Here is a 25,637-nt window from a genome sequence, read left to right as displayed (position 1 = left end):
AGAAAAGAAAAATACTTCCATTATGACTAGGAAGGATGACACAAACTGAATTAAGTCATGTTTTTGCAAATCTGGGTTTTATTAAATGAAGGTTAATGCCAGAAGTTCCAGCTGTGATCTCATTTCCTAATGAAACAGCAGGAAAAGTGGAGATGAGGATAAAAACCAGAGGCAGAAAAGAGGAGGAGTTTCTTCATGTATGACATCATTTATTATTCTTAGGAACAGATTTATTGTCCACTGGAGAATCACTGCCAGATTGTGTCCATATGTGGGTGTGTGTTGTGAACTTACAAGAAAACAGACAGCTCATAGAAAGCAGAGTATTTCTTGCAGAAGAGTATCTTCAGCCACTCAACCATCATGTCTCAAGTAAGATCACAGCTTGAGTTTTTCTTTCACCTTCAAAAGCAGTTGTTGCAGACGTGGAGTGGTTCAACTTTCTTTTTTTTATTTCTGCCTTTCAGTCTGGTCAGGAAGATGAACAAATGCAACGTCCTGAAGTGAAAGAAGAGGACCTGACTAAAGCAAAGAGTCAACTTGGTAGTGGTGGGCCTGTGAAGAGCAAGACATTTGAAGTGATGGAGGAGTGTGGTGAGGACATGTAACTTGATTTACAAATGACCACGAAAATTAGCAGTTTGAATGTTCTGTCTGGTTCAGCTAATATCACGCTTTAGCAGTGTGTGCATATGTGTGTGTGTGTGTCGGGGGACGTTTCTTATGATACTCAAGTTTCCACTCCATATACAGAGAGGAAAAGAGGGGATGGAATGATGGAGGATTCCTACATTGCTCTTGTCCAGTGGGACTGAACATGTGTATATTGTATACAAAGTGGACATTAACAGATGTTACTACTAAACGTAAATTGATTTTCCATTTTCTGCAGAGAAGATGGGAAAAGCGGCTCCCTCAGTGTTCAGTGGAGTGAAGTCGGGAGCAGAGACTGTTTTCAACACACGCTCAACTCGACCAGTGAGGAAGTAGAGGCAAACTTCCCTTCTATGGCTGGATGAAACCTGTTCCATGTTAAAAAGTTTGTCTTTTTCCCACCGTAGTCCAGCTGAAAACTGAATGACACAGCTTTAGTTTTGGTTTTTGCTTCATGTTGCAAATGTCCAGCTAAGGTATATCTACTGCCAAAGAACACCAATTAGTAACTTAACTTCAAGAAATGAACATTTTGTTCCTGTGGTGGAACGTAACTAAATTAATTTATTCAAGTAAAATATTTAGCTATCAATTATTGTTTGAATGTTTGCATTTCTAAACGATCATTTAATCAATTGACCTATAGTTTTTAAGTAGTAACACAATATTTTCTTGTGGTGCAATATTGTGGTTGATACTTTTGAATAAACTGTAAAAAAAACGTACTGTGTTGTGAAATATTTTAACAGCAAGAAGGGTCAGTAATGCAGTAAACTTAAATTTAACCACCCCCCAAAAAATTAAATAGAACTGATGAGATGTCTTCTTTTTTATTCAAAAATTGTCAACAACAAATAGAACAAATAAAACTTTAAATTGAGTAAACTTCTACAGTCAGTGGTGTGGTAGGCGAGGAAAAGACACTAGATGGATGAAGGATGAAGGGGAGAGATGAATGAAACCAAAACTGACAAAGCACAGAACAAGCACTGAAGAAAAAGTGATTTAAGGGCCCTGTAGACAGTTATAAAAAAAAAAAAAAATCTATTTTATTTCATAAACTTGTGATGCTGGTCTTGGAGGATTTTGGCTGAAGATTTAGCGTCATAAAACAGCTCATTTATTTCCTCGACCTGCTCTCTCTCCACGGTCTCTTTGCCCTGAACACGGCCCAGCAGACTGGCTGGGGTCAGCAGCTGTACAGCGTACCTGAGAGGAAATAAGAAACATGAGCATCATGGCAAACAACAGAGAATTACAGACAGGAACTTAAGAAGAGCATTTGTTTTTCCCTTCAGGTTTCTTGCATTTCTACTTAAATAGTGCCATCCATTCACCCATTTTCTATACCCACTTATTTCATACCACAGAGAGAAAATGCAAACTCCACACAGAAAGGCCCAGCTCAAACCCCTCCCCCTTAGCCGAGGCTCAAACCAGGAACCTTCTTGCTGTGAGGCAAGGTGCTAACCACCACACCACTTTGCAGCCCAACACTTCAGAAGTGCTGAAGTAGGGGTGCATCCACGCCTAATAGTCCACCTGATGCTGTATAATTGGGGACTGAATTTTGATTGGGGGCTGCAACCTTCAGCCGGTCTGACTTTGCTTTCACACTCCACTCTTACACGAATCTGACTTTTTAAATAACCTGTTTTCATCCTTGCCAGACACTGTGATGCATCAAGAATTACTAGAATTTAAGACAAGACAAACAAAGAAGAAAACGTGCTCATTTATTGGTTAATGCAGGGAAACAGAAATCTCCCTGCATTAACTACCACATAAAAGCAAAACATGGAGCTGCATCAGATCGTTTGGCTGACCATATTCCTCTCAGAACTTTTACCACGTCTGACTACGAGCTGTTTCTACCAGCCAGCGTCGCCTCTCATCCTACACGTACGGTTTGGTTGCATTTACCCACAACGCACTGCATTGAACCCACAATATCCTTGGCATTTTTGTCTGCCTCCTGTATTTGGTTCACTTGAAGCAGACAGAGACCTACGTTTGTAAGTGGGCCAGAGTTTGCTTCTTTAATCTGCATCAGAGTCTGTTTGCACAGCAAACAGGATCATGAGAGACCATCATCATCCTACCAACGGTCTGTTCAAGTGGCTGCGCTCTGGCCAGTGCCTAAGGTTCACACAGACTCAGGAGGAGCTTCTTCTCTTAGGCTGTCAGAAATGTTAACCCTGTAGCGACACCGGCCAGTGTCCTACCTTCTGCTGAAAAACACTGTCAATCACTTGTGTCACTTTAACAAGGTTTATATTTAGCACTACCACTTACATTATAAATATTGTACGTGTATGTTGTCAGTCTGTATAACGTGCACATCACTGCACAATCATTGCACTGTGGCTCATTATATTTATTGTCTTTTTAGTTTATTACTGTTTATTTATTTATTTTTTTACAAGTGGTAAATGGGTGTGCACAGCCTCGGATGCATGTACTACTGCATTTCACTGCCATCTCACATGTGCATGTGACAAATAAACAACTTGAAACTCAAGTTATTCTCACCTCCCCAAATGAACCAGACTTCCCGAGCAAACAAACTAATATTGGAATCACAAAGTCTGGTGTGAATGTTCCCTAAAACTAGCAATTACGTATTTCCATCAAACGCTTTATTGCACCTTTTGCTCTGGCACCGGATTCTGTTCCCACTTAGAGTTTTTTTTTTTTATTGTAAATTCTTTGTTCTTTTTAGATGTTGATTTTTGTTGCTTCAAACCTGCTGATGTCTTAAAACACTTCAACTACAGAATACACTCATAATTATGATTTGGGAACACAGAGAATTTAAGCAAGTACCTGAGGGTGGTCTTGGTGCCAATCTCTGCCAGGTGTGTGAGAGATTCCTCACTGATACTGATCCCCTCAGTCTGAGCACGGATCTTGATGATCTGCAAACCATGGCCTTATTAGTAAAACAAGGAGATGTTTTCATGCAGCAGACTAATAATGAGACTCACCTGCTTCATTTCTTGCGGCGTGTACAACATGGTGCGAATAATCATAACTCGGTCCAGCAAATCCAAAGGAATCCCATGTGGAGAGCTGATGTCTTCTGTCCCCCTGGTAAACAACAACAACAAATTCTTCAAAACAACAACAAAAAATTGCTCCGTTTTACTTTAAAGAACATGTTTTTCTCTATTAAACAGATTTTACACCTCTCACCTGATTAAACAGTTTCCCCTGTTCGAGGCAAACACAACAATGGGAGCAATGCTGCTCTCCAGTGCACGATGGAGGTACGTGAAGCACTCTATATCGAGCATGTGCACCTCATCCACAAACAGCACCCCCGGTACGAGCTCAGCCACACCCTGATCTATGTAGCGGTTAACCACCTTGTTAATCTCAGCACGAAGTTTATCTGGAAGCAGAAAAACAGCAGACGGTTAGTTACTGCCCCCCTCTGATTTTCAGATCTAATCAGCTGTGAAGTTTTCTCTACCTGTGATTTCTGTCTTTTTGGGCTTCATCAGCTGACCCATCATGGAGAGAATGTCCTGACCTCCCTGAGATGAAACAATGTTTGATTATTACATGTTAGCAAATGTATTCATTAACAGATGATGTTACCATGTTATGTACCTGTGGTCTGGCATTTGCCACATCCAGGTCATGCAGTGTGACATCTTGGACTATCTCCTTCTTTTTATGGACATCGCCTTTGGGCAGTGGAACATATTCCTCTGCCTCCAAGTCAAACTCTGTTGCAAAGGTGTCACAACGACCTTGTCTCTGCAGAGATAGTTTGAAACAACATCTACATTAAGCACTTTTTGAATACAAAAAGAAAAACAAGAAAAAGAAAATCACTACTGCAGCCTACAGTGAAACCAAAGGCAACACACAGGAGGAGGGAGAGCAGGTGTTTGTGTGATCCTGCTGCCAGTCCATCGAAGAGAGGAGGGCATTTGGCTGGGGGATCAAAGAGTTTCAGAAGGCAAGTCATGAGACTGCTGTCAACAGTAACAAATGTGTCACCCCGTCCTCCCCCTTTGACCTTCGACTACAGCCGACCTGAGCCCTCGGCCCACCTGCACCGATTAAAAGACCCGTCATCGCAGCCTGTCAACACAGGCCACAAGCCCTGCTGCTGGAAAAAAAAGGTATTGGGGAGATGTAAAGATAGGACGAGAGTAGAGCTAGAAGAATGAGGGAAGTTCATTCCAGCGTACAGGAGAAATGCAGAAGAGCTTTCATGCAGGGCTGAGAGAGATGAAAGCAGAACGCCACCGTGGAGGACTGAAAACATGACAGGTTTGTCTAACTGAGAAATTGTTTTTCAGAAAATGCAATATTTCTACTGTAAAACCAACCAGTTTATACCAAACACACAATTAAATGTAAATTTTCATAACTACTGCCAACACATTTCTCTTTTTTGGAAATACAGATTGTGACAAAAGACATGGTGTTACTGACGTCTACTATAATAATAAAAAAAAAAAAACCGTCAGGCAACTTTTTTCATTAAAAGACGGCAGCATTTATTTTAAATGATTCTTTAAATGGTTACCAACCTTTCTGAATATCTCCAGTTAATCATTGTATTCTACATTCTATTCTATTTTATAGTCATTTAGCAGACGCTTTTATCCAAAGCGACTTACATTTGAGAGTAAGAACAACACAAGCAAGAATGCACAAGCATTCCTCTTATGCAATGATCATCAGATCTTTCAGGTTGGAAAACTCCCTTTCCATCACTGTAGTTTTTAGTTTTATTGATGTTAATGGATGGAATTTAGATGTGGATCCTATCTGGGACATTTAAAATGTTTATCTTGCTCTCTGATTGTCTTGTTTTGTTCTTTTTGGCTGTATGTTTCTGATTACTGTTGGATGGTTCTTTGCTGCCTAAGGCCAGGTTTTTGTGCAACTATCTGACATTTCCCTTCAGAATCTTATTATAATCCAACCACCATGCTTCACTGTAATGATTATATTCTTGTAGTAAAATACATTAGCATTTGTTTAAAGAAAAGCAATATCCATGTGTCTAAATATTTTTGTCTCATTAGCTTCCAGAATCTATTTTCCTTTTTGTCCAGGTGAGCTTTTAAAAACATTAGACAACCTAGTCTGTCTGTTTTACATAAATGGAATCAGAATTTGTCAAAAAGCCAGCCTTGTGGATCATCAGTCTGATTCTCCAGTATGGCCCTGATAAAAATCCTTATATGACCTTTGAATGAGGCCACATCAAGATTCTGGAGGAAAGCATCTGAGCATAGGCAGCACAGGACCTCCCGATAAAACAATGGTCAAAAACATGCAACCATCCATAGATGAGCTAATGGGAAGTCAGGACCAGTTGTGTCTGCTTAGGTGACAATGAAGACTTCCAGTCTAAAACACCAGCAGATCAAGTAAAAATGTGAATGTTCACAATTATAAATGTTTTGTTGCTGTGAAAGCAAATGAATAAATAATCAATCCCATTTCTAACACAATGTCTCAGTGTTGGTTGTTTATGTTTTACTCTTTAAGGTTTTCCAGCTGGTGAATCCTGTTGCTCAACAAAAATTCATAACAATTAACCAATTTGGTACAGGTACAAATAATTTAATCACTAAATACATTTTATTTTTCACTAGACAAGTATTTTTTCCTTTTTACTTTTAGTCTATACTAGGAAGGGATAGAGACTGAATGGATTTGTAGTCAAGTTAACTGAATGTTGAAAGAGGCTCAAGACCCACCTTTTTAGCTTAGCTTAGCTTTTAACTGAATTTTATTTTTATCTTTATCTAATTCAGGTTTTATTTTTATATTATTTCGTTTGATTACATCTTATTATTTTTTAGCACATTATTTTTTTTTTATCCTTTAGGTGTATTTATTTATTTATTCATTTATTTATTTAACTCCAGTGTTTTACTCGTGGAGATCCTTTGCACCGGGAGCTTTGCCTGCTCAATATGGGGGTTGTTGCCACTGTGATCGCCCTTGACCATGTGGCTGAGGGTCCTGCACTGCAGCCCTATGGCTGTGGTGTGGACTCTGGCCTGCCCTTGTTTGGGTGGTTGCAGAGGTAGGCGTTTGTGGAAATGGGTGGGCTGGCTCATGCTGTGATCGGATCCCCAAGACATTTTTTCCTAACAACAGCATCAAGCCAGAGAATTATTACTTTTAATATCTTTATTCTAAGAGACTGAAATTAGGGAGTTACGGTTTGTGTAGGGGGGGGGGGGGGGGGGGGGGGGGGGGGGGGGGGTTAACTGCTCTGTTTGTGCATGTGTGTGTGTGGATATCTGTGTGACTGCGTGTGAGACAGACAATAACGGATGTGGTTTTTGTGTTACCTTTGGTAGGAAAACTGCTTTATAAATGGAACTAATTTGATGTGATTTTAAGTCTTGCACCGACAACAACAACTGTAATAAGAAACAACAATCATAAAAAGCTTACCTTCACAGCTCCACTGTTAGCTTCTATGTAGATGACATCTCCAACTTCTACACGCTCTTTCTGTAGGCTCTCATAGATACTGGGATCCAGCTAAGAAAACACAACCGCTTCTTTTAGGTACGCAATGGTCATTTCACCATCTATGAAATCATCTTGTTTACAAGAGGCGGTAAGCCTGATTACTAGGGACAAAATGAACAGAGATCATAACAATATTACACTTATTATAAATTCTAGGGAGAGAATTCTGACAACTTTTACCAAAAAGGCCCTGTAATAAGATGTTTCTTATTGAATTAGCATTTCTCACTTTTTATTTAGTATCCCACTGTTTGTGCACAAAATAATATGTTGCTTGAGTTTCTTTACAGCCAGTGATGGAAGAACTACAGAAAACTAAAGATTTAATCTCCCAGTCTGACCTTGAGCTGCTTTGTTCCTTTGGCAGTCTTCAGGCCAATGATGACATGGCTGATGGTTTTTCCATAGCCACCCATAGGATTCTCAGTCTCACAGGGGGTCAGCTCTGTCACCTCCCCTTCATACACCTCCTTTGTTTCTTTGATGCGCAGTCCTAAAAGTGGGCAGCACTACAGTTAGATACACGCACACACACGTGCACACTTTAGAATGAGAATTCAATTGGGCCTTTATATTCCTGTAATAGCTAACCGCTACATTTTTCAGACTACAGAATAATGTATTCTATTATGGGAAAGAACATGTGTGTGTGCCTGTGAGATGCCAGGGCATCAGTCAGTGTAACATGATCACACTTTTTTAACAAAGTCAATGGACCCTCAGCACTGAGCAGCAGACAGGTGCCTGATCCTCAGAGCTGAGGGTCCAAGAGCAGTGCTTAAGGCTGGGACTGTGTTGCAGTACTGTTACTGACAAGGTGATGACAAACTTCAGATGAAATGTGCTCCTCCCTGCAGATTCTGTTCTAGGGGTGGAGCAAATGTGTTGATGACCACCTCTACTTTTACATAAGCTCAATTTCCTCCATGTATGACAGAAACCATCAGCAGGCAGACAAACCCCCTTCCTCCTCTCCTCTCCTCTCAACAATCATCCACATAAGTCTGCTTTCAAGTGTTATGTTACAACTCACAACAACAGGCCAAGCAGGACACCTTGTTGTTCAGGTCCAACGACTTGTTAATGTGGGACCATGGAAAATGTAATATCCTTTCACATCAAAAATGTCCAATTTGACTCTTAGTGCACCTCAAGAACAGCTATTGTTCCAGTTTACCTGATTCCTCATATATTTTTTTTAACATTGACCCTTGTATTTATTCTTGCTGAGTTTCCTGTATAAATTTAATGTTCTGAAACTACCTGAAATTTAGGCTTCAGGGAAATCCTGGAAGGCCAATTAAATTTCTCTTATGGTTTTAACCAAGTAACAGAAACATATTTCTATCACAGTTAAATGTTGGGTACAAGCAAACAACTTGAAGTGACACTCACCAATTGCCCTCCTAAAATTCTCCATTAGCACTTCTGTTTTCTTGATCTCAGATGAGTACACCTCACTGCCGACCATTGGGCAAAAAGGCACTTTGTTTCCCAACTCCTGTGCTACAGCCAAAGCGAGGGCAGTCTGAAGGGAGGCAGGCAGAAATAGCAGACAAGACAATTTGCAGCAGCAACTAAAGCCATGTTTAAGTTTACCTAGTATTTCAACACCTTACACATACACACCTTTCCTGTTCCAGGTGGTCCTGCCAATAAAACTGCCCTTCCTGCCATCTTTTTTGAGCGGATCAGTTCAACAATGATGCCACAAGCCTGAAAAGTGAGAAGAAAAAAACAATATATACACACACACACATTATATATATATATATATATATATATATATATATATATATATATATATATATATAAATAAACGATAAAAACGTTCCATTTAAAAATCATTATTATAATTCTTTACGGTTCTCTTTCTGAGGAAAATGGTCAAATTTTCTCAAAAAAGGTACTAATCCTACAGAACAAGTAAAATATGATCAAATTCGGTTTATATAAGGAATGTTTCATTTGATTATCTCTGACCTGAGACTGAATCAGGAACGTAGCTATGCTAGATGAATTAGCTTATGGTGTACGGAATTTTCTGCCGTGAACTAACACATTTTCAAAAATAAAATCACTTTAATTCATTAATTTGTAAGAACAGACGAATAGTAAAAGTTTGGTTAAAATATTAAAATATTACCTCTCTTGCAGCCTCTTGGCCCACTAGTCCACATGCTGTCTGTTTAGCATTCCCGGCCTCGTCTAGCCCGAGTCCTTTGACGTGACTGTGTGAGGCAATCCTCTGAGTTTTTGTGGTGCTTTTTACCTCCTCGATTTTCATAGCTGTGTAAACTAGGTAAATAAGTGATGTAAAGACTGTGAGACTAATAAAACGACTATTTTACGTTCGAGAATTTTTTACCGCCGCAAAGGGCGCCACAACTCAAAACACAGGGAAATCGGTTTCCATGTGGGTTACTAGGGAAAATCAGAGGAAGTGATACTCTACAGTACCGCCTATTTGGGCTTTTGTGAAAAGCTATTGGACCTTATGAAAACACATAAAGATATGATTGGCTAATTTTTTATGTCAATCTTATTTCTATACGCAACAACCATGCCCCTTGTTTCCGTTTGTGTATCATTTATTTGGTCGTAGTAGAAACAAATGACTTGCCAATGTGTAGCTAAAGCGATAGATTACTGCAAAATCACAGACGTGCTTCTATATATAGTCTTTATATATTATATATTTATGTTGTTATCAAACTGTAATTAATGGGGAAAGGGTTTACTTCCTTTTTGCTTTTGTTAAGATCCTAAAAGATGTTCCGTTACAGCTTGTTGCCCCGAGGATGAAGTTCGCTGACACCAGGGAAGACGTTTCTCGCAGCAGTAACTATGAAACGTTAAGTCCTTTTTCCAGTTAACAAAATTTTTAAGGCAGAAACTTACATACTAAAAGGGTCTCATTGTCTTCCGCCAGCGTCGGAAGAGTTTGTGAAAAGCAAACAACGTAGCGTGCTGAGTTCAAGGTCCAGCCCAGAGTAAAGGAAAACACGCATGGTGTATAACATTTAATCAGATAGTCAACAAAATGTCTGAAACTCCTGACAGCCGTACAAGAACGCTAAACTTCAATGTTGGGGTGCTCGGACATGTCGACAGTGGGAAGACTACGCTCGCAAGAGCGCTGAGCAGCACAGCCTCCACGGCTGCTTTCGACAAAAACCCACAATCCCGTGAGAGAGGAATCACGTTAGATCTCGGCTTTTCTTCCTTCACGGTGGATCTTCCCGATCATCTGCGGGCCAGTGGAGATCAACAGCCATATGACAGCCTTCAGTTCACCCTGGTGGATTGTCCGGGGCACGCCTCTCTGATTAGGACTATAATTGGAGGTAAGCTCTAATGCTGAGCAAAAAGTACTAGATCTGAGTAGGAATGCTAAAAAAAACAAAAACAAACAAAACTGACTGATTACGTGGGTACATGTACAGGGTCTCACGGACTCAGGTGTTCCTGTCTGATTTCAAAACTATATTCCTTCATAAATCCAAGCAAGGCTGACAAAGCAGCAGAGGAGCCATTGATGAGGTATAAAATGGCCCCAAAGTGACCACACTCGTACCAAAACAGCTGTAATGGGGTACAATAATATATCAAAGAGAAACAATGGTTCCAAAAAAATGCAAACAACCCATATGTGAACCAAAACAACTTTAAATTCATTCAAAAAGACAGCTTGACAAAAAGAGGTGACAAAAGGCAACCAAAATAGCTGTGAAATAATCCAAATCAAGCGGAAAATGATCAAAATATTACTAAGAAACAACTGTTTCAATATCTGGGGGTTCAAAACCACCACAAATCACACTGAGAAGAATTTAGATTTCCATGTGAATTAAATTATAGTAATAGCAGAAGCTATTGTAAGTTACCTAAAGTTTTTTTTTCTTTTCAAAACTCTTGAGGAAAAACAAATGAATTTAGCCTACTAGTATTCTTGATATTCATTTCTTTTGTTGCTGTACTGTAAAGTGGGACCAAATTATATAATCTATATTACTTGTTAAAAAAAAAAAAGAAAAGATTTTTTCACTACATCTGGTTAATCCTGGTGAAACACCTCATAAAACAAAGGACACTACAAGCATATCCCGTGGGAAATATGGCTCAAGTGACAGAGCGGACTGTCCACTCAATGCAGAACCGGTGGACAAACATTGTAAGATATGTAAGAGTTCTCTGTTTAGCTGCATACCATTGACCACAACAAACTCAGCTCTGGTTAACTAAGTGTATATTTAGCAGCTTTGGGGAGGGTGCAAAGATAAAAATATTCTGGCCCAATATCAGCCCAAGCTTTTTACCTGCATCACTGCAGTATCATCCTGGGAGCTACATCCTCTGTAATCAAACTCAGATTTGGCTTATCCAGCAGGGGGTGCATTCTCTCTCTGGTTGAAAGAAACATGAAGTCTTGGATGGTTTGGAATATTGGAAAAAAAAAACATGTTAAAGTGGTGTTGCATTTCTGCACTCTAAAACGCACTATGGGGTTCAGCACAGAGAAACAAATTGTGATAAATGTGTTGGTGTTTTTGAGGCACATCAAACACTTGACACTGCGGTGTGTACCGAGCATAGCGAATCAAAATTGTGAGCCACAGGGGTGGTACATGCTGTATATTAGAGAGGGAAAAAAGACTGTAGATTAGGGTATATATTGAACTTCCCCTCCAGTCCCAAGTGGGGAGCGCACAGGAAAGAGACTTGAGCCAAGTAGAAGGAAAGAAAAAAGGGGAGCACAGGAAAGAGAGACTGCCAAAGTCAGGAAAAGAAAAGACTGGAAGGAAAGACAACCAAGTGAGCTACAGCTCTAGTTTCAACCCTCTAGCTCTTTACTCTCTTTTTGAATTGCTGCACCCCCACCCTCCTCTAATTCCTCCTTATTGTACTGTTATTTTTGGGCATCTGTGTCCAAATCCTGTTTGTATTGCTGTTGTCGGATTCATGCTTGAGATTTTTCCATTTTTTACATATTTCTTCAGTAAAAACTGCTGTAAAAAAACAGGAAATCTGGAATGTTTTTTACATGAAAGCACAATATTGTTCTGTTTCTCTTACACTTATGTAAAATCTGACTTTTCTAGGTGCTCAAATCATTGATCTGATGATACTGGTTGTGGATGTGGTAAAAGGTGTACAGACTCAGACTGCAGAGTGTCTGCTGATAGGAGAGGTGACCTGTCCTCGCATGGTTGTTGTCCTGAATAAAATCGACCTACTGCCACCCAACAAGAGACAAAGTGCCATTGAGAAAATGACCAAGAGACTGCACAAAACGCTGGAGAGCACCAGGTCTGCCTTTTTTTTTTTTTTAAATAAGCAACTAGTAGATGTAGAGGTTGAAGCCTTGAAATGTAGACCTGGAAAGATAATAGACTCACTCAGGACATGCATGTACCCTCAGCAGGCCAGGCTCCATCTCTTATTACAAATTCTGTCTTCTTCAGTGTATTTATGAGTCTGTCAGTTAGGCCTCCTATCTTTTTTTTTTACCTGAAAATATCTCACTGTCATGCCTTCAAACAATTCCAGCATGAATGTTTTTCTGGTGTCTAGATTTAAGGAATGTCCAGTGATTGCTGTGGCAGCGAAGCCTGGGGGCCCGGAGGCCCCCGACACAGAGGAGCCACAGGGAGTGCCACAGTTAATTGAGGTAAAGTGTAGAACCAGACTGGTCCCCCATAATTGTTACTAATGAAGCTTAAAGCTGTGCATGAGTTCTCATATATGAACAAGTGTTGGAAGCTTGCAAAGAGACGCCCTCGTTAACCCACCACTGCTCCTTGGTAATTCACACATACCGATCTGAAGCAGTTCAGCCCCGGTGTGTACTTATACACACCAAACACGGGTTGCAAATTTAAGAGAGTGATGAAAGAACCGTTTGTCAGAGTGGCGAGTTCTGTTATACCGGCTTGCCCTTACACACAGTCCATTTTGTCACCCAGAGGCTCATTGATGTCCATTTGCCCTTTTCTGTCTGCACTTTCATATATGACACCAATGCTCAATGGAGGACATTAGTCCATGAGTTGAAAGACATATGTGGGAAAAGTGTTAAATATGATGATCATATCTAGTTTTCAGTTATCTTAGACGATCATGACCAAGATACTACGTATTAAGTGTGGCATGGTCAGTATTTCTGATGGACCAACACTGTCCTGACCTGACTATAGTTTTTGCACCCAGTTTTCTTGTTAATTTTTGCCCATTTGAGTGACAAAAGAACAAAATAAAACAAAAACTGAATAACTGAATCCAATGCTGAGGGTGACAGACCTCTGCTTTACTATGGGAATATTATGGCCTTGTTTCCATTTGCCCCTGTAGTGCAGATGAATACACAGATGCTCTGACCATTTTCTCTTGTTTAAATCCTGTTCTCCTGTTTAAATGTGGGACCAATAAATGTTTTGATCAGTAGGAAATTATCCTCAGTCATATATTGTGGCCTTTGCAGTCACCAGATGAACGTCCTAATCTCCTTGCAGTATCATCACATTAGCTTCCCTTCCCTCCAGCTTTTAAAGAAACAGACATACCTACCAAAGAGAGACCCTGGAGGTGACCTCCTAATGGCTGTGGATCACTGCTTTTCCATCCGTGGCCAGGGAACAGTCATGACTGGAACCATCCTGCAGGGGTCACTGGCCATTAACGATACTGTGGAAATCCCAGTGCTAAAGGTAATTTCTAACAACCAATAACTTAGAAGCAGGTAACATTCCTTACATTTGAAAATGCTACATAGTTCAGAATTTGAGTCAGCTGTGGGTAAATGTATGGACAGATTGACCAGTTTAGCATAAAGGGAGGATGAGGGGGCTGCGGGTAGGCTGGCAGGATAGAAGTTGAGTAATTCAGACCAGATGTAAACTTTGAACCAGGCTCCACAGGTTTGTCTGCAGTTATCACGTTCGCCTCTTGGTGGCAGCAGATGGCTAAATTGATATTTACTTGTTTTCTGGCTGATTAACATGGTGATTTATGTCATTGTGTAAAAACAACAAAAAGAAGATTGTCAGACAAGCAGTCTAGTCTGCGATGTCCCAGTTGCATATAGATAGGTGGTCAGATAGATAAACCTTATTTAGATTACCTGTGATTTTTTTTTCTTTAAAATATTCTATTAAATCAGACAAAACACAGCACTTCATATTAATGTATCAGTGCTTCATTTTATTCATGTACATAACTATGAGTTTTATCTCTGAAATGGACTTTTCTAAATGAATATGACATCAGTATGTCTGTTAATGGTTGGTTCAGTTTGTTTGTTTGTCTGTTTGTTAGCAGGATTATTCAGAATGTCATGGATAGATTTGCTCGGAAAGTTTTAGGCAGAATTACGGCATGCCCCAACCTGGAAAGGACTGATTTTTGATGGCAATCTAAATTTGGATCTTGAACCATCAGCTTTTTATTCAGCCTCGGCAGAGGAATGCAGTCACAGGCTGCTTTTGTATACACTTTACTGGGGCTTTTATTTTTTAAAGCCTTTGTAAATGAAAACCTAGAATGTGGATCATTTACTGTCTTTACTCATGTCTTTGTGCAGGGTAAAGCAATATTTTGATACTCAGCTTTTATAGAAAGAAACACCTAAACCTTAAAATTGTACATATTTAATATCTTATTTGCTTTCATGTAGGCGTATTTATCCCTGAATATATTTGGATTACCACTTAAGCATTCCTTTCATTTTGTGAGCAAATAGCATTTGAGTTATGAAGTATGAGCAACAGAATCCTTGTTTCTGAGTTGTATAGCTTTCTGTTGTCTGCTGTTATCTAGTTCAGGATCAGGTTGATATCAGCAAAGTGTTTGTGTGAGTGTGTGTGTTTAGTGTGTTTATTTATTGTACCTTTATGCTCTCTGACATCAGGTGACCAAGAAAATAAAGTCGGTGCAGATGTTTCGGAAGCCAGTGTCTGGGGCCATGCAGGGGGATCGTGTGGGTGTGTGTGTCACGCAGTTCGACCCCAAACTGTTGGAGCGCGGTGTGGTGTGCACTCCAGGATCCCTGCGCACCCTGTTTGCAGCTCTCATCTCTGTGAGGAAAATAGGCTACTTCAAGGGCTCTCTTGCCACTCGTGCTAAGTTCCACATCACAGTGGGTCATGAGACAGTCATGGCGAAGGTGACCTTCTTTGGCCTGCCCTCATCTGACACCAAACCAACTCCAACGGAGCCTTCTTCACTAGAAACACCCTTCACCTTAGATAGAGAGTATTTCTACCAGGATGAGTATATTGCTGGCCAGAGAGAAGGGAGCTCGGGGCCTGACCCAGAGCAGTGGGCTTTATTGGAGTTTGAGCGGCCTGTCACGTGCCCTGCATTCTGTCTGGTAATTGGTTCTAAGCTGGACACAGACATCCACACCAACACATGCCGGCTGGCTTTCCAGGGCCGCCTGCTTCAGGGATTTGAAGATAAAAGCTATGCTGAGACTGCTTTGCCTCGTCTACGCATCTACAAGACCAAACAAAAGGAGGGACAGGTAGAGCGGGTGAGTGGACGTCCAACAGCCTGTTCGTCATTTAAAAGATCTGTGAAGCTTCAGCATAACTTTGAGTGTCCCTGCTTCTCTGCCCTCATTACCACCTTATACTCCTCTTTCTGGCTCTAGTTCTTTGGATGTTTCTCATTGCTGGTGGCACTGGAGCGTGCCTTTCAAACAGAGCCCCTATTGTATATTCATAAACAGACACGTACACACAAACAATCATACATATGCAGGCCTGGTGAGCAGTGTTAGAGGCATGGGTGGTACGCATGTCTTTGCATGTGCTCTGACAGAGGTGTGTGTGGGTGGCCGACTGACGCCAGTCACTAGTCCTGTCTAGCTGTCAAAGGCTGGCGCTGTTTGGACACACCTGAGTGGCACAGGAATATCCACATAACTGTGAGTTTCTCTGTTGGGTCTGAACGTCTTTCACGTTCATTGTCTTTCTATCAAATACCCTGTCTTGATTTTCATTCTTGTGTGTTTGCTGGTGCACTCTGTCCTAAATCCTGATCTCCAGGATTTACATCTAATTTAAAACCTTTATTGTTGTCCAATTCACGTAACTGATCATTTGATTTGGTAGTCTTTCAGAGTTAACACCCTTTAATTTTTCACAGTAATGTTTTCACTGTAGATATTTATAATGATGGCTATGTTACAGTTAAGTTTCTCTGTGTGGACCCTCATGCTGGGTCAGATTGAGTTCAGGGGTCAAGTTTGTGAACTAGTTTCCTGCTTTAGCACCTCAGGCTGTTGACAGCATCACTCACTTGATGAAGAGTTGAACAGCGTGTGCTCGAGGTCAGATGTTGGCCATGTGACGTTACATCTCCTAGAAAGAAACAGTTCTGTTCCAAGACCAAAGAATTTGCTTTCATAAAATGAGCACATTACTGTCATTGTTGAGATATGATGACCTCGTCCAGTCACAATTCATATGGTCTGTCAGACGCGTACAGCAACTGTATGTTTTTTTTTATCAGCAGATCAGTCACGCTTGAGGGACACCAGGGTCAAATGTTCAGGAATGAATGAGGGTTAAGCAGAAGAGAGAGGAAGAGCTAGGGGTGGGGGCAAGTTGGAGACACAGCGGTGCCCTCCTGTTATCAGATTAGTAGCGGGTTAGATCGACTTAGTGATGGTTGATAAGCAAGAAATACAAATATACCATAAAATATGCAGAACGGTGATAGAGAAATTGCGAGACAGCCAGACGGGGAGCCTTGAAGAATGTGGCTGATGCTAAATGCCAATTGATAGGACACAACTCCTCCTCAAGCATCAAAATGACAGAATAAAATCCAGGCAATCCACGGGAGCAACAGATTGGAGAAAGACACTGATATTTTCTCTGTTGCAATCAGATCAGACATGCACACGATTTAACCAACACAACAAGGCATTTTAAGTTTGTCCCTTTTTTGTTTTCACTGCACTCTTGCAGATTATAAGACTCTTTCCCTCTGTCCTGTGTTCAGGTAACAGACGATTACACTGTGATTGGCCGCAGCCTGTTCAAGAAGGAGACCAACCTGCAGCTCTTTGTGGGTTTGAAAGTCACATTGTCAACAGGCGAGAATGGTGTTATTGAGGGTGGGTTTGGACAGAGCGGAAAGTTCAAAATTCGCATACAAGGTAAGGATTTATAACCACGGTAATCTGTCAGTACTAAACTCTACCTAAATAGGTCCCCACATCACATGTTGGTTAGAGCTTCCGTCATCATCAGCACACAAATCCAAAACGCTTTCTATGGCTTTCCTTGAGTTTTGGGGCTCGAAAGACAGTTTTCAGGATGTGGTAAGAACGGCAGGCCTGACATCCCGAGCCACATTCCCAGAATTCCTCTGGGGATTGCCTGTGTTCCGGTGGAAGTCTGATCTGTGTTTATTTTACCTTCTGTTGCTCAAAACCCACGACTCCACACCAGGAGGGAAGAGAAAACAAAAACATTTTAGAGAGAGAACCTCACCTACATCCTCTTTGCTGTCTTGTTCCTGCATACTCAAAAGTCTCAGAATAACTGACACACACATATTCAGCAATGAACATAATGCCGACATTCAGCAGTTTTTTTTGTGAATGTCATGACAGGTTAAAGTGTATTGGTGCACTGGCGAGCTTCTTGCCAGGTGTTTAATTTGTCTTGAATTTTTCCTGTGCCATTTTCATATGACACATCTCAAAGATTAAGTGTATGAATAAAAACAAGTGCATCTTATTTAAGACTTTACCAACAGATATTTTCTGTTGTAATCATCTGTGTCAACCTGGCAATATTTCTAGAGCAGCTGCTAATGATTCCATTTTCTTTTGTTAAGGGATTTCTCATTTATTTAGCAAAACACACACACACAATTAAAATCAGAAACTGTTGAGGGGAAAAAACTAAAAATGAATAACTTAAAAACGTGACTGGATGTGGCCCCAGTCTCCTTAATTAAAACTTGTCAAAGAGATACTCACCTCTGCAACTGCCTGGGGAGCAGGGAGGTATGGCTCTGCCTTGCCTCTTAGATTATTACCTGGCAGCTCAGATTAGGTATCTTGTGTGCTGGTGTAACAGGAATTAGGTTTTCTGAAAAAGCTTACCTGTGTAAGCTTTTTCTTGAGAAAGTGGGCAGAGGTGGTCAAAAGATTTCAACTCTACAAGGACATAGGAGTGTTGAGCTGGCCAGCATACCACCCATGTTTCCTTCCAGCATTGCAAGACCATAAATACAAACTATGGGCGAAATGAGGAATAGCATCTTTCTGTAAAATAATAAAAAATTGTGGATTTAATAAGTTTTAATGATTTGTGTAGGATCTCTGAGGTAGACAGTTAAGACATTTACTGCAGTATGGAGCTTCTTTATAGAAGAAATAACCTAGATGTAAATGCACATATTATACAGGTGTTTGTGGATATGTATTTCTCTAAAAATACAATAAGCATCATACACAAGCTTTACAAAAACTTTACATATGTGAGCAAGCATTCAGCAGACAGCGATGGGGAAAAAGAAGCTAACGTGACAATTTCAGAAGAAGTTTGGGTTCAACTTCGGAAAAAATACATCCCACAATATAAATTCTCTATTACGGAGTGATTATTGCTGAAAGAATCAAATTCAATCTTTTATTACTCCAAAACAGAAATCAAGATTAAATGGTTTCCAGTTCTCTTGATGGAAGGAATGTGGGGTGGTCTCTGCAGATTATTGCCATGTCTTCTGGTCCTGCCCAAACCCTTGAAGTAGCATTGACATGGCATTAGATTTTTCTTTTACCTGCCAGTATCTTGGTAATCTCCCTAAAGGACTAAATAACAGTGACACATATAAGAAATTTTTGGCTGGAAGCAAAAAGACACTTACTAAATGCTCCTGCCTTTGAGTTCTTTATAAATATTACCAATTTCATTCACCACATGGAGACAATTCAACTATATAAATATGGAGGGAACTCTGGGGAAAACTGGGATTGTCACAAATACAAAGACCTATAATATTACTCTGTATCTGAAACATCTGCTATACAGTAGGGTCTGTGTTATGGTCCTCATTTTCGCACATTTGCATTATTATTCTCTGATCCCCGTTCTGTAGTTACGTTTATACAATGATGTCTATATTGTTGTGTATATGGCCCCTCACCTGTTCCCTTATTACAAACAAAACAAAAATAAAGTTAAAAAAATGTATCTCCTGTCTGCAGCGCTTTTCAGGTCACCCACAGTCTTATTTGGATTTAGGTCAGGGCCCCAACTGAGCCCCTCCTTTGTTACTTTGATTTCCCTTTTTTTTCTCCACCACACATGTATTGTAAGTCTGTGTAGCTTTTCACTGATATAAGCCCTTAAGAGCTGTGAAATGCATCAGTCACTGACCTCCTCTGCTGTCATATTACAGAATTGATTCTCTCACATAAATTTTACAGTTTTTTAGTGTAGTTGGAGGATAGCAAGATTATCTCTGTTAATCATATTATCTGTTCTAAGCACAGAAAACAAAGTGATTTGTCAACAAAAGCCATTTTTTACCCATATTTGAAGCTCATGGTGTGTATATTTGGTACTTTATTAGACTAAAAAAGAAGGTCTTTAGCAGCAGTATGTTGTGGATGTGTCCAAAGAAAACTGCATTCAACCCTGACTAGTAGAGCTTCTTGTGATAGTGTCCATAGTGGATGAACGTCAGCTCAAAGGTATACCGTATGTGTGCATAACACAATTAGCTCGCTGTCACAACAAATTACTGGGTACAAGACTGGTCTGCAGAGAGTCTCACACACACACTCAGATGATGACATTTGCATCAAGTGGACCCCATTGGAGCTTCTTAGATGCTTCGAGTAACACCTCTGTTATGCTTCACATGGATTCCAATTACCCTTTAAATCCATGCAGTTTTTTGATTTTGATCTGTACACAGAAAAATGGTCAAATGCATGTGTGAACAAACATGTGGAATCCAGTCCTCATGTGTCATTTGATCTCAGGTTGTTTGTAACTGGATGTCTGCGTACGAGCATGCATTGTGGTAGAAAACTGACATTTTCAGCTGATCACAGATAACATGGAGATTTCTGGCTGCGCTGCAACCATAACAACCCTCACCCTGGCATAACGATAACAAGGAGAATGCTGGCGCCGTTGTACAGGAGGTCAGACAGCCAGCATATAAAGCAGTGAACTCAGAACATTTCTTACCTTTCATGTGCAAAACATGCAGCAAATCAGCAGCCAGTTCTGTCCACAAAACGCAAAGAGAAAAGAATGCATGTATGATGGAGAGCTCTCAGTGCATGCCTCAGAAAGATGCCAAGTCCAGGAAACTGGAGGATCAGATACATTACATGTTAAGAGTCAGGACGAAAGCAGTGAACATAAGGCAGAGACTCGAGGAACTGCTAAGACCTACGCAAGGAAAAAAAAACATCAGTTGATCTTGAGGTCAGCACATTGAACAGGCTTCAGCACTGATAAATCACCTTATACACACATACTGTAACGGTAGAGAAAAGATCTATATCATACTGCTCATTAGATATACTTGCACTGATTAAAAAAAACCTAAATACTATACAGCAGACAGTGTGATCTAGATTTAGGGAACATACCTTCATAATTTTTTTTTCTTATAATTTCTTATAAGCCTGACTTACCTGTTGATTTTTTCCTCAGAGGGTCTTCACCCAGAGACCAAGCAGTTATTATCCTCCACCTCAAAGAAGAAAGGGAAGAGTGGGAGCAAAGGCGGACCAGCAAATGAAGAGGAGCCAAAAGCAGATTCCCAACCTGTTAGCATTCACTTGCATTTCAAGCGATATGTCTTTGATCCCCATAAAAAGATGGTTCAGTCGTGACCTCTGTTGTAAAATTCTTCGACTAATACTATGTTGGCGTGCTGGCTGTTGAGAGAGGGAAGGTTCAGAGGTGGCAAATGCAATACTGGCCCTGCTTATCATTTAAGTTTCATTGCCTTTTTTTTTTTTTTTTTCTTGGACATGGAGACAGTTTATTTAAATGCAATGATTGTGGAATGTTGAACCCATGTGAAACAGTGATTGTTTTATCTCCATTTTAAGGAGCTGAACTTAATCCCGTTTATTCCATCACAAGAGTGAAGCTGCTCTGCTGTGTGCTTTACATTTATTCGCTTCATCTTTCAAAGTCCGAACTTTCCTTCTTTTTTGCTGATTAAAAAAAACTGAATAATAATAAAAAAAAAAACTTTTCTTTCTCTAGTATGTATATCAAAATTCTTTCTTTTCTACATAATTTATCTTTGTCTGGTGATTGATTTTTTTAATGAGTTGTTTGCAGGATTTAAGCTGATTACTGATTTTTCCAAAAGATGAATAAATCCAAGTGAAACGTCTGCTCTGAATTTTCATTGTGATTTTGTTTGATACATGAAATAAGAAGTTGGTGTCCAAAAGCCTAAGTCATAGATAAAGCTGATAAAACAGTACAATGTTAGCTAGAGCCCTGTAAGCATTTGTTTTAAATGAATAAGCACAACAGAATTCAACCTTGAATATACAGTCAACGGCCATTTTATTAGGTACACTTTGCTTTGAACACAGGTGGCATTTCTATTGCTTGATTAGCACAAGCACACTCTTGTAATTATATTAATGAACCTAAGGACCAGGGGACATCAGCATGCCATTAATATTGATATTAGTTTTTTAATTGAATATTGTCTGTTTTGAATTTTTTAAAAAGTATAAATAAATGAAGTAGAAGAAAAATTCATCAACATGCTGATTGCTGGTGATGGATGCTTCATGTCAGCTGATGACTGGGAGCTGTACTGTTCTGAATTCTGTCCATCAGGTGTCATAGGTTGTGGGAGTGAGAATGCAGGATGCTGTATGTGGAGATGATGTCAGCAAACTGTCCCTGTGAACGGCAACTCTATCTCAGCAGGAATCTGTGGAAACTGTAGAGAGCGAGGAGGGAGGAGCAGCAGGAGCAAGAGGGGACACTGGAAGGATTGTTCCTCTGAGTGACAGTCCTTTTAGTCTTATCTCCCCTCGTTCCTCTTATAGAAAAGCAGACCAGGAAAAAATATCAGTCGCTTTTTACTCCTTGTGTCTTTCCAGTTTCTCTTTCTGGCTCCAGCCCCTCTTTCATTTGTTTTCCATTCTAGTTACATATAAACCTCTTTTCTCTGTCTATCATTACACTAATCTTTAGTATTTTCCTTATAATAAGACAGATAGACCATGACAGTGCAGATATTTGGGTGACTGGTGCAGTGTATTCAATTTGAGGTGCATGTAAGAATATTTTTTTTAGAATATAATTACTCGTGTTTATGTTTTCCAGAACCATAACAGTTAATGTGTATCATCACATGCATGTACTTAAAATAATCTGCACTGATTTCAAATCATTATTCAGTCTTTTATTATTCTGTAAAAGGAGATGACTGCTTCATCTTTCTTGTTTTGATACATATCCTCTTGTTTGATACAGACACGGGTATGCATACTACATTTTCTTCTCTAAAATGAATATAAATGGCTACCCTATTGTTTGTGAGACTAAGACAGAACTTGCTTATAGGTGGGGGGGTTTGTATAGCTAATTGTGGCTGGAGGAAACAGAGCAAGACTATGGAACAGCAGTTTGAAACTGGGTTCTCACCTCAGGGCACAAAAAAGTGATCAACCTGTATACGAGGCCCCATTCTTATATATGTCCCAATGGTTTCCCATAAGACTTCTCCCTCTACATCCCCCCTCTTCCTTCAAAGAGATAAGACGCAGTCATGATGGTTTTTTCTTCAATAACCGCATCCTTTTTTGCTGGTGACCTCGAGGTCAACCCGGAGTCGAGGGTCACCGTCTGAGCTGCTGAATGTTTATAGATGGGAAACAATCGCTGATGAGCGCAGATAACAGGCACGGAACGAAACAGAGGAAAGAAGAGTATGGTGGCTGGATTATTGACAAGGCGGTGGAGGAGTGCAGGCGAAAAATGGTTCAAGGCAGGGGAGCTTGAAAAGACTAATTAGCAGCTATTTTACTGATAAATGGTTGCAACATTAATTAATAATTTAACCAGTAGGGAGGTAGTAAGACTGCTAACATGCTCTCATTTGCAGAAATACATGATTCCTTGTCTTTACTGTCTAAATGCACATTTTCTAGGAAGCTACTCCAGACATACTTTCTTATATTTCTGTCTTTATTCAGCAACTCCATTCAAGTGTTGGTTTTATAAACCTGTTTAGAGTTACTGCTTTAACAAAAAGAAGTGCTATTTATTGCAGTGTCTCTTTCTTTTTTACTTTTTTTTTTAAATATGAGAAGGCCTACTTTGCCATCAGACAATCCGATTGTATTAATGAGCACAGACAGAGATATAATCACCCTCAGCACCCTCGGTCTTCTCAGCCCTTGCAAGCAAATATAATTACCTTTGATTAAAAGGGGTATTGTTTAATTAATACCTTTGCAGCTATTCTAAAGCGACTTTTCCATTTCCGGTGCAGCTTATCACAAATCCTCCCATCGGCTGCATAAGTCTGTCAACATGTTTTGTTCTTGACAAATGGCTTTGTGAATTATGGACCTGAGTGTGAACCTACATATTACACGTAAATGAAATTATATGGCTAAAACTGTTCTCAATTCGAAGCAATGTGTCATTTTTATGACCCCAGAATGTTAAAGAAATAAAATGGCAACAATAAAACGGTGAAATAGATTAATGTTCAAGTAAAATTACAATGTTTCATACCAGGTGTACTTTTATTAGTGTTAGTTCCTTTCTGTGTGGAATTTATTTAGAATGAGCTTTGATCAGTTAACACATGAAGTAGATCATCGTTTGCATCCACCGATAATATTAAAATATTAAAGAACAAGTGCAAAGACCAGTAAGGTTTCATAGTTCATGTCCTTTTGGGATTATGGACTCCTGCCCCATTTATGGTTACAGCTATTCTGTTATTGTTGTTATTATAATGTGTTTTTAAAGGAGATGTTATGCCTTTTTTTCACAAGGTGAGACAATTTTTCTGAGGTCTCAATAAAATGTCAATGAAATGTCTGAGAAGTTGAGGGAGGTTGAATCAAATCCAGCAATAGGGTGTCGTCATGTCTCAGTCTCACCTCCAGTTTCACAATTTCAGTGCATCTCTTGCAAGTTTTCCATGAATTCATTTGGTACGTAGGAAGTACCTTTATGTGCAGTACCACTATCAACCAATTTAGGGGGGAGTTCTAAAACATCTCTGCCTCCAACAGCCCTTTCTAATGAAATATTTAAGTCAGTACATTGATAGAAAGTAAAAAAAGGGGAGCTCGACATCCAGATCTCCAGTTTACACACCGGTGGTGACGTCACAGTGGCTTTGTTTACCATTTGTATTCTAACTCAAAATTTCTCATCGAAGGAGAAAGAGAAGATTAATTTCTTTTCAGATCAGTATTGAGCTGACTTTTTAAACTCTTTATTTTTTTTTATCTTTCTGATAATTTCACACATTTCTTAATCAGTTTGGTCAAGGTTGTGTGAGGATTTTTAGTCATGGCTAGAAGTCCTACATACATAGCAACGGTTGCATATTTTCTCCAACTTTGTTTTAATATTTTGTCCCTGTCAAGTAAAAAAAAAAAACAAAAAAAAACTTTTCCTGGTTGTAGAAAGCCATCTTTTCTTTGGGTTCAGAGTTTTTTGAATAGAAATGTTTCCAGATAGTTCCCCTTCAAGCATTATTTGTAGGGTCAGCTTGTCACTTAAAAGTTAAATCTTGTGTCACATTTTTACATATAAAAGTGAGATTGGAGTATACTATTTTATTTTAGAAGAGACCAAAATTCACACCACTTATAAATTTATTTCCTTTGCATATTCGGTTCATTAGGCAGTCCGTGTGGAACAATTTACAGCATAAGCAGTACACCAGCATGAAAGAAAATCTTTTAAAACATCCATTGTTCTCCCATCATCACTTACTTGTTTGCATATCTTTTCCTGTCTCATTTACACAGACAGAAAAAAAAACATGCAAATTACTGCTGGCACCTCAATAAAGAAATGTATTGATGTACTGTTTCCATACCGTGGCAGTCACACATGCACACAACACAAAAAGCAGTCTGTTTTTAGTGGTGCTGTCATCCTCTCATCTCCTTCCTCTTCACCTCAGGATGAGGGGACGACCAGTGAAAGGCAGAGGCTGATGGCTGAAGAATAACAGTCGATCATTACGCAGCTGAGCTCAGCAGAGTCCAGTCATCCAGGTCAGAGGTCACCTGCAGCCTCACCTTGAAAAATGCCAGCTAGTTTTCTGTGGCCTATCGATGTAACATTGTCTATCATACCTTTGTACATACTCAGGGAAGGTGGGGAACACACAAACACCTACAACTGCAACTCAGAGATTCAGGGGACGAGTGAAGGCAGAGGGTGAACTAATTTGAATAT

At 39.8% G+C, this 25,637-nt stretch overlaps 3 protein-coding genes across 3 annotated transcripts; 2 read left to right on the top strand and 1 right to left on the bottom strand.

Moving 5' to 3' along the window:
- The first annotated feature begins 233 nt into the window (after positions 1-233).
- Positions 234-1,395, top strand: mustn1a (musculoskeletal, embryonic nuclear protein 1a). Its single transcript, XM_041981155.1, has 3 exons — positions 234-372; positions 468-594; positions 893-1,395. The coding sequence occupies exons 1-3, from the start codon at positions 364-366 to the stop codon at positions 988-990; spliced, it is 234 nt and encodes a 77-aa protein (XP_041837089.1). The 5' UTR covers positions 234-363; the 3' UTR covers positions 991-1,395.
- Positions 1,396-1,465: 70 nt separating this feature from the next.
- Positions 1,466-9,620, bottom strand: ruvbl1 (RuvB-like AAA ATPase 1). The gene is made up of 11 exons (XM_041981154.1): positions 9,323-9,620; positions 8,806-8,892; positions 8,572-8,704; positions 7,518-7,669; positions 7,096-7,185; positions 4,270-4,419; positions 4,130-4,193; positions 3,850-4,048; positions 3,642-3,744; positions 3,481-3,572; positions 1,466-1,863 (listed from the first exon to the last, which is right to left on the bottom strand). Exons 1-11 carry the CDS (start codon positions 9,461-9,463, stop codon positions 1,704-1,706), a joined length of 1,371 nt encoding a protein of 456 aa, XP_041837088.1. The 5' UTR covers positions 9,464-9,620; the 3' UTR covers positions 1,466-1,703.
- Positions 9,621-9,795: 175 nt separating this feature from the next.
- On the top strand, positions 9,796-21,570 carry eefsec (eukaryotic elongation factor, selenocysteine-tRNA-specific). The gene is made up of 7 exons (XM_041981152.1): positions 9,796-10,523; positions 12,279-12,486; positions 12,751-12,847; positions 13,719-13,883; positions 15,083-15,706; positions 17,185-17,341; positions 20,874-21,570. Exons 1-7 carry the CDS (start codon positions 10,220-10,222, stop codon positions 21,053-21,055), a joined length of 1,737 nt encoding a protein of 578 aa, XP_041837086.1. The 5' UTR covers positions 9,796-10,219; the 3' UTR covers positions 21,056-21,570.
- Positions 21,571-25,637: the final 4,067 nt, after the last annotated feature.

This window comes from Melanotaenia boesemani, chromosome 3 (assembly GCF_017639745.1).
Source record: "Melanotaenia boesemani isolate fMelBoe1 chromosome 3, fMelBoe1.pri, whole genome shotgun sequence".
In the NCBI taxonomy this organism is placed as follows: Eukaryota; Metazoa; Chordata; class Actinopteri; order Atheriniformes; family Melanotaeniidae; genus Melanotaenia; species Melanotaenia boesemani.
Note: the sequence above shows the minus strand (reverse complement) of the source record. Positions and strands in the feature narration are given on the sequence as shown.